This window comes from Colletotrichum aenigma, assembly GCF_013390185.1.
Source record: "Colletotrichum aenigma strain Cg56 chromosome Unknown KSG_Cg56_contig04, whole genome shotgun sequence".
NCBI lineage: Eukaryota > Fungi > Ascomycota > Sordariomycetes > Glomerellales > Glomerellaceae > Colletotrichum > Colletotrichum aenigma.
In genome coordinates this window covers 6600442-6616144 of record NW_023500910.1, presented here as the reverse complement: position 1 = coordinate 6616144, position 15703 = coordinate 6600442, and the positions used below count along the sequence as shown (strand labels likewise).

The 15703-nt window shown below is 56.4% G+C and overlaps 6 protein-coding genes across 6 annotated transcripts; 2 read left to right on the top strand and 4 right to left on the bottom strand.

Annotated features, from left to right (window-relative positions):
* Positions 1 to 87: 87 nt before the first annotated feature.
* Positions 88 to 2066, bottom strand: CGCA056_v007619 (uncharacterized protein; the record flags this gene model as incomplete). The annotated part of the gene is made up of 3 exons (XM_037322867.1): positions 88 to 1466; positions 1515 to 1626; positions 1677 to 2066. 3 exons carry the CDS (start codon positions 2064 to 2066, stop codon positions 88 to 90), a joined length of 1881 nt encoding a protein of 626 aa, XP_037179586.1.
* Positions 2067 to 4050: 1984 nt separating this feature from the next.
* CGCA056_v007618 (uncharacterized protein) lies at positions 4051 to 5842 on the top strand (the record flags this gene model as incomplete). Its single annotated transcript, XM_037322866.1, has 5 exons — positions 4051 to 4217; positions 4278 to 4557; positions 4606 to 4817; positions 4869 to 5133; positions 5189 to 5842. 5 exons carry the CDS (start codon positions 4051 to 4053, stop codon positions 5840 to 5842), a joined length of 1578 nt encoding a protein of 525 aa, XP_037179587.1.
* Positions 5843 to 6060: 218 nt separating this feature from the next.
* On the bottom strand, positions 6061 to 6525 carry CGCA056_v007617 (uncharacterized protein; the record flags this gene model as incomplete). Its single annotated transcript, XM_037322865.1, has 1 exon — positions 6061 to 6525. The coding sequence occupies one exon, from the start codon at positions 6523 to 6525 to the stop codon at positions 6061 to 6063; it is 465 nt and encodes a 154-aa protein (XP_037179592.1).
* Positions 6526 to 6594: 69 nt separating this feature from the next.
* Positions 6595 to 7549, bottom strand: CGCA056_v007616 (Endo-1,6-beta-D-glucanase; the record flags this gene model as incomplete). The annotated part of the gene is made up of 3 exons (XM_037322864.1): positions 6595 to 6850; positions 6906 to 7052; positions 7113 to 7549. The coding sequence occupies 3 exons, from the start codon at positions 7547 to 7549 to the stop codon at positions 6595 to 6597; spliced, it is 840 nt and encodes a 279-aa protein (XP_037179593.1).
* A 900-nt stretch (positions 7550 to 8449) lies between these two features.
* On the top strand, positions 8450 to 9412 carry axhA (Alpha-L-arabinofuranosidase axhA; the record flags this gene model as incomplete). The annotated part of the gene is made up of 1 exon (XM_037322863.1): positions 8450 to 9412. The coding sequence occupies one exon, from the start codon at positions 8450 to 8452 to the stop codon at positions 9410 to 9412; it is 963 nt and encodes a 320-aa protein (XP_037179594.1).
* Positions 9413 to 10534: 1122 nt separating this feature from the next.
* Positions 10535 to 12949, bottom strand: ywtG-1 (putative metabolite transport protein YwtG; the record flags this gene model as incomplete). Its single annotated transcript, XM_037322862.1, has 10 exons — positions 10535 to 10814; positions 10871 to 11004; positions 11063 to 11385; positions 11479 to 11778; positions 11837 to 11905; positions 11956 to 11994; positions 12048 to 12271; positions 12328 to 12729; positions 12784 to 12870; positions 12927 to 12949. The coding sequence occupies 10 exons, from the start codon at positions 12947 to 12949 to the stop codon at positions 10535 to 10537; spliced, it is 1881 nt and encodes a 626-aa protein (XP_037179595.1).
* Between the last annotated feature and the right edge of the window lie 2754 nt (positions 12950 to 15703).

The window sequence follows — 15703 nt, the reverse complement described above, 5'->3', positions numbered from 1 at the left end:
TATGCTATGCTACGTAACGAGGAAGCCGCCCATAATGTTATGAATCATCAACCCTAAACCCAATCTGCAGAAACCACTGACTACCTCCTAGCTAGCCAGGCGAAGCAGGATGCCCGTGAAGGGGTCAACAGCGGTGAAAACGACAGTCATTATGCCAAAGACTGTCATGGAGAGCGCGGCGTAAGGTGCAGCCCTGTTCTTCCTCTCATAGAGATACGAGACCCCCATAGCCGCCCCGTTAATGCCAATCGCCGTCCCCGCGGCAATGGTAAGCGCGCTGTCCTTCGCTTCCTCTCTGGCCTCCTCCTTCTCCTGGCCCTCAAGTCCAAGTTTTCGCAAAAGAAAGGGGTACATGAGCTGTCCAAGAATACCGTTGCTGACCACCAATGCCGCGTTCACGACCTGGTTTCCCTCGAGTACCTCCATCGCCGGCCTGGCGAGCGCAAGCGTTGTGCTCCTCGCCGCGAATGCAAACGCCTCGGGGCCGTTGAGGCCTACCGCCCTACCCAACAACACGCACACGAACACGTTCAAGCCTGCCACGCCGGCCGACATGAGCACAACTGAAAAGCCCGCGCGGGACCATATCTGCCGCCGGCACTCATACAGCTTGAAGCCCCAGACGACGATGCCACATTCAAGGATCGAGAGTGCGGCATCGCCTGCGCCGAACCAGTCGCGTTGATCGGGCCGGAGGGACCACCCGGTCGTCTTGGCGGTCCAGATGTCGGAAAGGGGCGTGCCGCCACTGAATGCAGCGAGGACGGTGTCGGCAGGTGTGTGCGTCGCGGCGGCCTTGGCGCGGGTGTATGCTGTCATGGCGAGGGTTGTGAGGAGAACGGGGTTGAGCAGTGTCGTGGCCGTGGTTTTGATGCCTGGAGAGGCGGCGAGAAGATGGCCGCGTCCGAAGGTGCGCTGGGCTCTGGTGCTGGATATCCAGGTGAGCCAGAGCATGCAGCCGTCCAGGATGCGGTCGTCGCCAGTCGATCGTGAGACGGGGATACCCACAGCCACGAGAAAGAAGATGGCTAGGATGATGGGATAGCACTCCCTGGTCCATGCGATCCAGGCAGGGGGTTGTCGAGTCGAGGCCTGGCTGCTCTCGGAGAGTCTTCTCTGCGGCTCGTCGACGCCACCGAGGGGTGGAGGGATCGGGGTGGGGCATTCGCTGTCGGTGAAGTAGGCCGAGACGGTCCTCGAGTCCGGCGCCAAGCCCGCTTCCTTATCGGTGTGGTATCCGGTCATCGTGGTGCCGTTCAACGTTGTGCTCTCCGACGGTCTGCGGCTGTTGGTCTGCGGAGGGAGCTCGAGGCGTGGTGTGGGGGTGTCGATGCGCCAGGGCTGCTCGACATCGACCTCGGTCTTCTTGGAAACCCAGGTCTTGGGGGATGGCGCTCTCGCGATGCCCGTCAAGACCGCCCAAGAGAGAATGAATGCCAGAGTCCAGAAGATGACATTCGTGGTGGCTACGTTGGTTAGCGTTTGTGAAAAGCACGACGGACAAGGAGACCTACCGAAGTTGGCGATGACCCGTCCGATGCCTGCGCCTCCGAGAAGATCCTGTCGGCTGATGGTGACAATGGGTACTGGAAACGCGACGCCGAGGTTGTTGTTGATGAAGTCAATCTGGCTGCGTTAGTGAATAGCTCACAGCCGACGAGAATGGCGCAACTTACCTTGGACTTGATGTTTCGATGATAGAACCCGTCCGCGCCGGGGCATACGGTCTGCAGGACAACCATTGCCGCGAAGACCAAGGCCATGCCCGCGATGGACGACAGGAACTGCAACCCAACCGGCCTGAGGACCAGAGACAAACTCCATACCAGCAGCTCGCTGGCCAGATAAATGACGCCAACCCAGGCGACAACACCAACTCGTCTCACAACCGACCGCCAGCAACTCCCCCATATGAAGCTGATGTCGTCGTCGTCACCTCTTCTGAACATTCGCGATGGCAAACGGGGAGCATGGAACGAAGCGAGGGCATTGTCTGCAAAATGTCTGAGACAGGAGAAGACCGGGAAGGACAGGCGCTCGCGGCGAGCAGGGAGGTTTGTGACCATTTTGAGGGAAACGACAGGCAGGGTGTCACAAGGCCCGAATGATATAATGTCGACGCAGAGCGATCAGCAGTAGCAGCAGCAGCAGCAACAGCAGAAGCACCCGTGGGGGGAAACGAGAGTGAGAGACAGAGATGGAGAGACACACGGAACACAAGGTGCTGCTCTTCCCGCGGTGTCACCAACGGCGGTATATATCCCATGGACCAGAGTTGAGAGGCGGAAACGGGAGGACTTGGTGACATTTGAGCTTTGACACGTCACGGTGGGCTTGGGATGCCGGTGGCCATGTTGGTTAGGAAGGAGATGGGATGGAAGATGGGGTCTGGTGAGGAGGCGTGGTGTGCGGTGAATGGGGCACAAACGGGCAAAGCCTACAAGGTGAGTTTTCCATCAGGACAGTGGCAGTGGCGAGCTCAGATGGGAGCAAGCATACGAGGTTTCCGTGATGGAGCCGTTCTGTGGTTCGGAAGAAGGCCGAGGGCGGATCTACCCTTGGTCTGCAGAGTGCGGGTTGATCGATGCTGCTCCCTATGGAACGATGCGCAAGATATCAGATATCAAAGACTGTGCGAACCCATTATCTGTTTGACTGCAAAGTAGGAACAGAAGAAGAGGCATCCTTCCGGACCGTGCCGGGTTGTCTCGTATGTGTGTGTGTGTGTGTGTGTCCAGTGTGCTTGTCCAAATCGGGCAACATCCCTTCTGCAGCGTTCATCTCGCACAGGACCCCAAGGACCCCAATGAAGGGGGTGGCTAACGTGGAGAGTGGCATATGTCAAAAATGATGTGTAGAGAGAAACCCCAAACGTGCTCTATCGAGATGCTGCCGTCTGATGCTGCTGCCGCTGCATGGCTGCACCCAACCTGATGGGCGGACGGCACTGCGGCCCCTGCTGCAAACGAGCACCAAAATAGACGAATGCTTTGTTGGCGGAAGCTGAGCCGCGGAGCAGAAAGAAGATAAGTGCAGACGTCTTGAAATGCACGATGCCGCGGGCGGTCAGGCCATCGGTTGGCAGTGGGGGTCCTGTCGGGGTGAATTGCGCGGGTGGCTGCTGATGGAGAGTGAGAGTGGTGGTGGTGTTGTTGATCTGAGCCGTGTAGGTGCTTGCCAGTGGCAGAAGTGGCAGCAGCTGTTAGGCACCTCATCATTGGTCCGCTGCTGTTGGGCGCCGGTTTGGGGTCCGTGCAGACGGGAAGCCGTTGAAGTGCGACTTGTCGTTGGTCGGCTCGAGCTGCCGGTGGGGGCCTTTCCTCTTTTCGGCTTAGTCAGATTTAAAAGTGGATCCCTTCCATTCAGTTGGTGGTTGCTTCACTCTGCTTGGCCGACCGAGTTTCTGTTTGCACTTCACAACCAACTCAACGGCGCCTCTCACTTGTCTCCCGCCATATCCTCACGGCTCTTGATCTGATATCATCCCGTCCAAGTTTGCATTTCCCGTATCCGCTGTCTCTTTCATCCGATATCTGACTTCCCGAAAAACCGCCTCTCGAATTGACCCTAAGACCCCAAGCCAAGGAGACAGCAACCCGAGCCGAGAGGTGACGGACGGACAGACCTCAAGCTGAGTCTCCCGGCCCCCGTCACACGGCGACGGCGGTGTGTGCATCCTGAGCCGTCGTGGCTGGCTACACCCAACGGGAGCCATTACTTGGAAGCACATCGACTTCTCTGGATCGTGCATCAATCCACAAACTCAACCGTTTCCCGTCATTGGACAGCTGCATCCCGTGTGCTCGCTACAGCCGTCCCTTGAGGAAACGAGCCATCATCCCCTACTACTATCCCAAGTCACAGCCTGAAGCCATTCGCATCCTTGGCCACAACAACTCAGACATCAAGGCACGGCCCGCCCTCCGTTCTTCTCGGAACTTTCACCACGTGCCGCCATCACAACCTCCAAGAAGTTGCTCATTTTGGATACGACCTGCCTAGCGCCGTCTTCCATTACACTTGTCGCATCTATAGGCCACTATTGTCACCATGGATGTCTCCACCTTGGAAAGCATCGCACGCAGATATGGCATGGCCATTGACAGACACACTCTGCAGGCAGCCCTCGACGATCCGGAGCACGGCACCGCTTTCACAGAGTGGGCGCGTCTTCACCTCGGCCCCGACAACCTCCTGTCCAAAGACGAGCTGTCGCTGTAAGTATCCTGCCAAACCCGTCGCACAAGGCAACCGTGTCTCACGGAATGAGAGTATAGGTACTCGACTCTCGACAAATACGGCCAGGTCGACAAGCTCGTGGCTTCTCAGGACCTCGCTGCCGTCCAGGCCCTCAGCGAGCACGAGATTCAGAAAGCCATCGACGAACTCAACCGCTCCACTGCCGCCATAGTGAAGCAGACTGAGACCCTGAAGCAACAGCAAGACGCGCTGGCCAAACTTGTCAAGAGCAATGCCAAGGTCCAGGAGGCCCGCTCCGATCTCGTTTATCAACGGACCCAGAAGCATGATTCTCAGCGAAGAAAGATGATGACTTCGGTGAGTTTGTCTCCCTCCTATACCCCGACCGCCGCTGACCCAACCCAGGTTGAAGAGCTGTCCCAGACCCTAGAGTACAGGGCTTCTGATCTCGAACAGCAGGGCAAGGTCTCGGGTAGCGGTCTGCAGCAAACGCTCGACAGTCTGCTCCACTCCGACGATAAGCTTCTCCTCAGTCTGCGCAAGCTGGGGCTGGAGCTGGAGACAGAGGATCCGGAGGACCGCGAGAATGTTGAGAAGCTCCGGGAGATCTGCATGAGGTCTATTTCTCGTACCTGCTCCTCTGAGACATTTCACTGACCATGTCGCAGACTCATAAAGTACACGGTTGAAACGATGCGTACAAAGCTTGACCGCCTCTACCTCGAGACGCTCAGCTCCGTTCACCGCGGGGAGACCACTCCCAACCCCTCTGACGATGTCAAGTCTCTGCAGGATGAGCTGGAGTCCCTCTATTCCGAAATCCTTCCTGTCGCCCAGATGTCCGTCGAGCAACAGTACCTGGAGCCTGCTCTGAAATCACTGTCGAACAAGAACGGACAGTCGCTTGGCCGATCGGCTGCAGCCGTTGTCTACGTAAGTCTTCTGAAATCTCGCCGTACATCCGAAAGTATGCATCTGACCGTACTAGATCGACGAGTGCCTCGACTACCTGCTCGACCACATCGAGCGCCTCTCTGCTCGTATCGAAACTTTTCAATCGCATCAGACTGCCACGACTAATCTTATCTCCACGGCTCGTTCTGAGTTGTCCGTTCCTGCGGCCACGCCCAAAAAGAAGACCCCCACCCAGGACCTGGCTTCACCCGTCCGCCGCCGCAACACCGGCCCCGGCTCCCCGATCCGCCAACGCTCCAATACCGGTAACCGCCGTTTCTCCGCTGGCTTGGACGAGCCACCTATCGAGGCGCTCCTTCGCTCCTTGGCTATCGCTTTCCCCGAGGACGCGGATGGCCCTACCCAGATTGCTCTTCTGTCCGGGACCCTGGCCGAAAGACAGGCCAAGGCGCGCGATGTGGCTCGCAATGCACAAGAGTCGCTCGAGAGCACAGCTGCAGCACAACTTGCTGACGCTAAGCTCGTCGTGCAGCTTTTGCGCGATAGTCTGCTGGCAGAAAGTCCCTTTGGAGATGTTAGATTGGTAGACGAAGGCATTGAGGCGTCTATTGCGGTGTTGGGACAAGAGGTGGAGAAGGTCAAGGAGCGCGTGGAGAGGGTTGATGCAGGAAAGGCACGGCAGAGAAGCGAGAGGAGAAGAGAGATTCTCGAGCGGTGGGGTCGATAGAGTCGAGCCTGGCGAGACGTGGGTGTCCAAGAAATTCCTAGTTGATTGTGCCGACAGCGTGAAATCACCTGGCAACAAGAAAACTTTGACATCCACATTCTGGTGCGCATGCCCAGAAAGAGAAGTCGATATGTTCAGAAGAAAATTTATGCAAAATATACACAGCAAGAAGCAAACGAATGGAGGTCCACCCCAATCATACCACAACCTCAACTTCCTCAAGTCAACTTGACAGTGACGACACCCTTGGACGGGACCGAGACCGACACTCCCGAACCTGACACGGTAGCCTGCGTCGTATCGAATTTGTGATCATTGTCCGTAACCCACGCGCTCGCAGCCTTGGGCGTAAACCCCTTGAGCGACACGCTCGCAGCCTTAGCGGCGCTGCCGTTGTTCGTAAACACCACCACGACCGACCCGTCCGTATTCTGCACCGCGGCCGTCAGCACGTCGGACGCCACCACGCCGGACGTCGCCAGCCTTTGCGCGCCGGGGCGGATATGCCGCGACCACATCGCAAACGCCCAGAAGCTGGCCGACGGCATCGCGGTCTTGCCGTCCTGCGTGTCGACGAGGTGGGAGTCGGACTGCAGCTGCTTCAGCTCGAAGCCCTCCCAATAGAGGTACGCCGACAGCTTGGCGTTGATGATGCCGACGGCGATCTTGTTGGCCCAGGTCATGCCCTCGGTGGCGCCGCCGTTCTTGTACCAGGTCAGGTCGAAGGGGTTCGTGATGCCGGACTCGGTGACTCAGGAGGCGAGCTTAGTGTCGAGGGCCGTGTTGGCGTCGCCCGAGTAAGTGTGCGAGGTGATGAGGCCGAGGTAAGACTCCATGCCGCCGGCGACGAGGGCGTTTGTGTACTTGACGGTCGATCCCCAGCCGACGGCGTCGCAGCAAGTGAGTTTGGTGCCGAGACCGGCGGCCTGGACGGCCTTGGAGAGCGTGGGGATGAAGGAGATGGCTTCCTGGGCGTTGAAGCTGATTTGCATCTGGGAGTAGCTAGGGCTGTGTGCGGTGATTAGCCTATAGGCTTAGACAAGGGGGGAAAGGATGTTCTTACGAGAAGTCAGGCTCGTTGAGGAAGCCGAGATGGGTCACGTTGAGGCCGGCTTGTTGGTAGTACTTGACGTACTGAACCAGGAAATCCGCATATGCCTGTCGCCAGTCGCCGGAGGAGCAGGTATGACCTGTGGTTCCGCAGAGATACCTGCAGGAGTATCAGCCAAATGCGCTCAAGTTGATACATGCCGTAAGTTCCGGAACTGACCCGGCTGTGGCTTCGTTGCCGCTGGTCTTCATGAACCCGGGGGCACTCCAGGCGTCGGCGTAAATCTGCTTCACGCCATAACTGACAGCCTGCTTCGTGAACCAGACCTGGCCGCTGTCATCGTCGTCCCAGGAGTAAGTCGGCTTGCCAGAAGGCGATCCGGGACTCGTGGGGAGGATACTATCACCCTTGCCACCGGAGCCGATACGGTTGCGGATGATGCTGAACCCGGCACCCTTGTCGGTACTGAAGAGCAAATCAAGCGCCTCCTTCTGAAGAGCTGAAGGAGCGTTCTGGAACTCTTTGGCACGGCCAAAAGCCTGAGAGAAGCCGAAGCCGTCAATCTTTTGCAGCTTGGAGCTCGTGTCCACGGTGATCTGGCCGCGGGCGATGACGCCCAGGCCAGCCACGGCGATGAGCGCACTCAAAAGGACCATTGTATTGGTCAGATATGTACAGAAAACAATGAACGAATGCTTAAACGAATGACGGTGGAAGTGGAACGGCCCTGCATGCCAAGAATCGCCGTGGGAAGTGCCAAGTCTGGGGAAGTAATATACACAGGGCCTCAAAAACTCCCGAAGATTGCGAACCCCTCGCGTCCCCTCGCCGACAATAGCAATTGGTGGAGATCCATCTTGATTATCTTACTCAATTGAGTCAATGGACGTGGACGGTTATGGAGTGGTTTTTTGCCGCAAACCCGGAATCAAGGAGTTGTGTTAATATATTTAATCTATTCGGGGTGGTCTAGTTATGCTTATTAGAGCAGGGGGGGGGGGGGGGGCGCAAGTTCAAAAAGGGGAGAAAGGGGGATGAAAAAGCCCAATTGGCGCGGATATCAGTGCCGTGCGCTCCGTTACATAGTCTGATGTCACACGGGCTCAACTGCCGTCCGATGAATGCAGGAATCGATCTGAATTGTTCTGGAACGGGTGCCGGAGGCTCGGGGGCCGCTCTTCGGTGCCATCCGATCTTCTCGCGTTGGACCCGAGTGAGGGCCCCGGTCGCCTCCCGGGTAAAGTGAGGTAACAGTGAGGCTACCGGACTCAGCCATGTTGTTTATCCGCAACAAACATCTTTTTCGCGCACAAATGAGACGCTCGCGTCTCTCGTATTCTATCCGCTACGCGATGCAACTATTCGCATTCGGACCACGTGGAGGCGGCATGGCGGCAGATCTTGGTTTTGGATCGCCGGTCTTCCGTCCTGCAAGCTGCACATGAACGGGTTTATATATACTTGGTGATCCCTTCACAGGACCAAACTTTGGATCAGTAGGGATTCAGCCTCATTCTTTCCTCGTCTGATCTTTTCTGCTCTCATAATCCGACATCATGAAGTTCCAAAACACCGTCGCTTTCCTTGCCTCCGCCATGGGCATCGCCGCCCAGTGCGACCTCCCATCCACCTACTCCTGGACCTCGACCGGCTCCCTCGCGAACCCCAAGTCCGGCTGGGTCGCTCTCAAGGACTTCACCGCGGTCCCTTACAACGGACAGCACCTCGTGTATGCCACGACGCACGATACGGGGAGCACGTGGGGATCCATGAACTTCGGCACCTTCTCGGACTGGTCCCAGATGGCCTCGGCCTCCCAGAACGCCATGTCCCAGTCTGTCGTCGCCCCGACGCTCTTCTTCTTCCGCCCCAAGAACATCTGGATCATGGCCTACCAGTGGGGTCCCACGGCCTTCTCCTACAAGACCGCAAGCGACCCCACCATCGCCAACGGCTGGTCCGCCGCCCAGCCCCTCTTCTCCGGCACCATCTCCGGCTCCAGCACCGGCCCCATCGACCAGACCGTCATCGGCGACAGCACCAACATGTACCTCTTCTTCGCCGGCGATAACGGCAAGATCTACCGCGCCAGCATGCCCATCGGCAACTTCCCCGGCAACTTCGGCTCCGCCTCCACCGTCGTGCTGAGCGACACCTCCAACAACCTCTTCGAGGCCGTCCAGGTCTACACCGTCAAGGGCATGAACAAGTACCTCATGATCGTCGAGGCCATCGGCGCCAACGGCCGCTACTTCCGCTCCTTCACCGCCACCAGTCTCGGCGGCAGCTGGACCCCGCAGGCCGCGACCGAGAGCAACCCCTTCGCCGGCAAGGCGAACAGCGGCGCGACCTGGACTAACGACATCAGCCACGGCGACCTGATCAGGAGCGACCCCGACCAGACCATGACCGTTGACGCGTGCAACCTGCAGCTGTTGTACCAGGGCCGCTCGCCTTCGTCCAGCGGTGACTACGGCCTGCTGCCGTACAGGCCCGGTGTCTTGACGCTTAAGAAGTGAGCATGTTGATGTGAGGGGATAGAATAGCTCGCCCGGTTATGGTGCCGAAGATAGGCTGGTCCAATTCCGTGGGAGAATATGAGAGTTTTGAGGGTGTTGGGAAGGGGTATTTCTTCCTGCTGTAAGGGACTTGGTGTTCTCTTCACTTACATATTTATCATACTTGCACATACAATCCACTGAGGAAACGGATTTGCTTGACCTCACAAGTTCACACTCACATGCCTTCACGTCTAATCTGACTGAATGAAAATTTAGAAGAACGCAGGCACAAAATCACAGTGCGCTGTCAGTCTGATTCGACTTTAGGCCGTCATTAACGGTAAAGCAACAGTAAGGTTTCCTCTAACTCCACGGCAAAGTGCAATGCCAAGATCATAAGAGGGATGCCTCCTGTAAAGTTGCCCGGGCTGCAAATTGCGGGGGCGGAGACGCTGGTGAACACGGGAAGTTGGAAGCGCTGGCTTGGCACGTCACGGTAATTACACGCAGCACTGTGGGGTGAGCTTGTTGACGATCGAGATCGGGAAGATGAAAAGACTTGATTGTGGACATATCAGGCATACAGTAAACACCGGTGATGTTGGCCATATTTCGAATGAGTCTCTTGAAGCTTTAGATCCTAGGACCATGAGTTTTATTACTCTACCTGACTTCAAGCCAACTTAGCGAAGTACTCAATCGCCCCTACATACGATCGTGCCCATCATTGTTCCTGCCGTCCTCGTCTCTGCCGTCCTCGTCTCTGTCGTCCTCGTCTCTGTCGTCCTCGTCTCTGTCGTCTTTATGGTCGTCTATGTCCCTATCCGCCCGGACAGTTAGAGATACTCGTCCAAGTTAAAAGCTCAGGATCAATTGGGATTTGGATACATCAAGTAGTCTGGATAAATCAAGTGGTATTGGTATCGAGGTAAGGAGCATGCTAGACTTATAGTCCAATACGTAGTCAAACGTGGAAGGTAATCCAACCACGCATTATTACGTCAGGCCTAAGGCCTGGCGTCAAGAAAGTAAAGCTCATCAGATCATCCTCCGCCTGGGTATATCGATCTCTCGGCCCCTCATGGTCACAGACGAATCACCGAAGGTGCGTGGCGATGCTCGTGCTCGACTGACGAGTATCTACTCGCTCTTCTTCTCACCGTCAGAGCTGTTCTTCGTCTCGACGACATTCTCGGCGCGGCGGGACTTCTCAAAAGTGTAGAGAGGCTCCAGCGTGGCCTTGCGGTCGAAGAAGACCCAGCGCCTGAAGAAGTATGGGATGGCTTTCTGCACCTGGTAGCGGGCGAAGCGGCTGGTCGGCAGAGCGAAGACCCAGTCAAGCTCCTCGAGAGTGTGCTGCTTGGTCTCGGGCACCCAGAAGAGGATCATGACGAAAGCCACGACGTTGAAGCCGGCGTATCTAGACACAGTTAGTGATTCGATCTTACAAAGCCAACCGCACTTGCTACAACTCACAGTCCGAACGCGCCAACGACGCCAAGACGCTTGAGGATAAATGGGAAGGTCATTCCCAGAATGGCAGCCCAGAACAGGCAGGTGGCCACGGCGAAGCCCATACCCATCTCACGGTGAGACAGAGGGTAGACCTCCTACAAGAATGTCAGTAATTGGATCTCCCTGAGTCAATTGAGCAGGATGGCACGGAACACTACTGTATGTGAAAGGCACGGGCCCTTCGCCAGGAGAGTAAAAGGCGCCAAATAGGTATACGAAGAGCGATACGAGTGCAGTGCGGGTTGTACCGGCTTCAATGAGCGTGCAGAGGCCGGCCGCTAAGAGGGTCCACGTCATCTGCGGGAATGTGAACAGCAGAAGAGATCTTCGTCCGAAGGTGTCGATGGTCCAAAAGGCCGGGAAGGCAAAGAGCCAGTTGACCATGCCGAAGCCGAAGGAGCCGAGAAGCGCCTCGAAGTCGCCCATGTTTGCATCTTTGAAGATGGTAGTTGAGTAGAAGGCGATAATGTTAATGCCTGACTAATCAGTATACAGTACAGATATGACCGGGTGAGGTTCAACAGGGCAATGATTAAGGGGTGATGGTTGGCGGGTGAGATTTAACCTACCGCACATCTGTTGAGCAATCATCACGGTAAAGGCAGCCAAGTTCGCGCGACGGACACGAGGGATGGTGAAGAGCTGTGTGAAGCGAGTCGCGTAGTTGTTCTTCCTGAGAACCTGTCCCTCAAGCTGCAGCTGCGCGTGAATGGAGTACATATCACGAGCACATTGAATCGGGTGGTTTCGAAGCTGAATCATGGCCTTCCACGCGGCGACGTAGCGGCCCTTCTTCATGAGCCAACGGGGAGACTCGGGGCAGAAGTAGATCATGACGAGGAGAGGAACGGCGGGGAGGAACGGGGCACCTGCACAAATCGTCGTCAGTCAAAGTCAGTTTCATGGACGAGTTGCGGCCGGACTTACCAAGCATAAGACGCCAGTTGTACTTGGCGTAGTAGACGGCAAGGTTGAAGGCGGTACCCAGAGCGATGCCTGTCTACCGAGTTAGCTCTGAGCGCATGTACTTTGACCGAATTACGAACCAAAAGCAGTCCACATTTGCCAACTCATGACCAGGGCACCTGATACCATGTGAGCATAATGTTTCTGAGCGATAGTGATGTGTTGTATTGACCTCGAATGCTTGGAGGCGAGTTTTCAGCAGCGTAAATGGGGACGGTGGACGCCTTGGCTCCCATTCCGATACCCATGAGAAGACGGTTGACGAACTGCTGCTGCCAATTGTGACTAAGGGCCGAGCCGATGAGAGGCCAGATGCAGAAGTGAGCAGAGAAGAAGATGACACCGCGACGACCGAAGTAGTGGTTGAGAGGATCAGAAAGCCAGCAGCCAAGCAGACTGTAGAGTGATTAGTAGTGTAACCCGGAAGTATGGGCGGTCTTGCGAATACGTACGCGCTTCCGAGATAAGGGCCGGCGTTGACAAGACCTAGGATGAGGGTATCCCGAGTGCTGTCGGAGCCGATGCCATACTCTGTAGGGAAGAAAATGTTGGCGCCGTTCGTGCCGGTCTGGTCCCATCCCTGGACGGCAGCACCGATAGAGCAAGTGGCAATGGTCAAGAACAGCTTCGTTGGCATGCGCCACTTGTGCTCGACCTCGTCGCGCAACGCCTGGATTTCGGCTTCGTCTAAAGCCTCGGTGCCTCCAATGGTCGCATAGTTATCAGGGTCCTGTGCTACCAGGGCACCCTTACGGAAGAGACCAATTTCACTCTGGAGACCCTTCTCTTCACAGAAGGCCTCGACATCGTGCATAAGTTGTTCGTAACCAATTCCTTCAAGAGGATTCTTGATCCTTCGTAGCTGTGAGCCATGGCTGGTTGTTAGGATTGCGAGCTTGCTGACTTACTTGGCCTCGACGTTGCGGCTCAGGTCAACGGGGTCGATGTGGTGGGCACGTTCCTCATAATGCCCGATGGCATCGACAGTCTTGCTGCTGAGGGGTCGAAGTCAGATGGAAGTCAAGCTTGTACTGGCCGTTGAGGTGCTTACTCGTGAGGCTGGATGTCACCCATGATGGCGATATAGGCGATGTAAGTCGCGGCTCTCTTGGCAGAAACTCAAGTATCGCGCGTTCAGGTTGAAAGTATTACTGGATATCTTGTGTAGCTTCTCAACCTAATGGAAGCACGGCGCACCTGCAGAGCAAAACAAAACATGACCCAAGCAAGGGGCCTGGGCTGGGGAAGCCATGGATCTTTATAGCACACAGCTCAACCCCATGGGCACAGACGAAAGCAGCCGAAGATCCTCTACCAGAGACTCGAGAAGCTGTCGTCTTGGCAGCTCCGCACACACCACCCACAAGCTTTGAGTATTGCGAGTTGGAACCGCGCAGCGCGAAGAAACTCGTCAAGATGGACGGGTTTGCCAAGTCCTGGCCCATGCTGCCTGCCCCACGCCAGGACGGGAAATACGCCTGCGAGGCTGCTCTTGGAAATGTTTTTGTTACTTTTGGAACGAGGTCTTAGCTGTCAGATCCTGTCGCGGACGAGCTTGGCCATGTGGACGTTGCTTTTCCCTGTTGCTGCGGCCAGCTCCGACGAGGGCTGGAATTGTGCCGGGGCCAACGACTTTACGAGGGCTGGGTTCCAGAATAACACGCGCAAGGGAGACAATATCTGGAGTTTGTGTTGTGCGGGATACATGTCGAGTACTCTGTACATTTTGCCCTGGTGACACATGCGCCGGTCCCTTGTTCATGTCGCGTCTTGGGTCTTGAGGATGTAACGTGTAGAGAGGTTTGGCGCGAGCTGAGTCGTTCGTCCAGTGACACCCGTCCCGCAACGCCGAGAACTGATCGTGAGAGCCAAGTGCTTGGCACATTCATTGGCTTTGTCCGCAGCAGTACGCCACCGCCTACACAGTGATAGAGTGAGAGAGACGAAGAACACCAAGCAGGCACAAACGCCCAAGCTCGATCGTCAAGGCTTCGCTTGCCCACAAAGTCCACAAGTCCACCGCCGAGGACGCTATGGGGCACCAGCCATAATGCTTGAGTTGAGCTTGAACTGACTTGACGTTTCTTGGAATGCACGTGAACATCGCGTGTCCATTTTTGCAGCGAGCTTTCGAGCGGCCCGTCGACCGACAGTGCTCAATGAACAGAAGCGGTATTGTGCGTCCGGCTGCCTCAAGCCCATGCCCCCATGCCCGGCAGCATCCCCGTCTCCCGGACGCCGTCGTCTTTTCTAGCCATAAGGCTTGTCCTACGTCATTTCGAGAGGGAAGTGGGAGGGCACTCTGCAAACCAAGACCCACGGCAATCAAAAGCTGGCATTGGCTGGGAGGCAGGTCCGTCGATTGTCTGCCTCACCCTCTCTGGGAAAAGCTAGAGGAAAGTCGTACTCATCGGACCGACATCAGGCGGACTGCCGAGACTCAGGCGCCTGAATAAGCTGCAGCTTTGCGGGCGAGGGAGCCACGGGGAGCGGAGGGTGGCCGGGGTTACGGGGGGTGGCGGTCGGGGATGGTTGCGGGGTAGGCGACCTTCGTTTTGCTTGGAAGTTGGGCTACTGCAGAAATGGCATTGGAAGGATTCGACACCCGACTCGCTCCCGTATCGTATTGGACGGGAACAGAGAGCTGAATGGAGCAGCCGGTGGGCCGTGAAAGCGCTAACATTGAGACTGTACCAAACGGTGCTGCCGCTGTTGGGCCCGTAGGTAAACACCGAAAAGTTGGGCGCCGTATGGAGCGGGCTTTGAGCGACGCATCTCCAACAGTGCGGGCTGTTCACCGAAAGAAGGCGTTGGTTCGACAGACGGGACCCCATCCCAAGAATGCTGGGCCGGGATACGGCAGTTTCGATGGGCTGGGCGGCAGTGGGGATAATTCGTACCGCACCCAAGTAGTCTCCGTTGTGTACGACTGCTTGCTCACAGAAAAGGATTCATGTAAAATCATGGTCTCCTTGGTCCGTACCACGGGATAACTCCGACGTGTGTTGCGCTGTTGATATTGACTGGTTGAAGCCTGCAAGTGCAGGCGACAGCGCAGTGCTTGGGGACGAAGCCTAAGCTCTCATCGATCGACGTGGAGGTCGCCTTCGCAGGTGAATTAAAATATGACCAATTTGAACGGTGAATGATAGTAGAGACAGCGACAGTAGAGTGTCTTCTTCCGGACGTAGCCTTTTGTGCCTAGATGACATCCTGAAGACACAGCAGTCGTGCATTTCGATCTGTTAGTCGTTGCTCCAGAGGGAGGAAGAGCACAGCCAACACGGGTTGCATGGCGCATTGCGGTCAGGCGACCGTTCTGGCCAAGGTCCGTCAACTCTGTCGATTTGGTTGTTGCTGCAGGGACAAGTTCGCTTCCAAGGGTGCCATCACATCATTTCCTTTCTTGGGTGCGTTGGTGTCGCGTCGTCAGGTTGAATGCACTTTTCCTGCGCAGCGGTCTTGGTGAATCTTGGCCTCTCCCGGACGGCGGCCAGTCGCGCAAACGGCTGTTCAGCAAGCAAGTAGAAGCGCTTCGATGAGTGCCCGATGGCCTTCACGGCACGCATTGCGGGCAGTACCTGGCCCTGCAAGACCTGGATACCCTAGAATGATAAACCAAAGCCAGGGAGGAAACTTGACTCGGATTGATTGAGCGGTGGTTTGGCTGAGCCTCGACATGGGCCGCACTGGACGGCAGGCCCAGTAATTCCCCTTGGGGTCGGTTTGTGGGATGACAGCCAAGTTGGGGAACTGATATTAGACGTTGGAGACAAACGCACTTTGTGGTGGAGTAATGCAACCTGACGCCGGCAAATCAGACCTCAG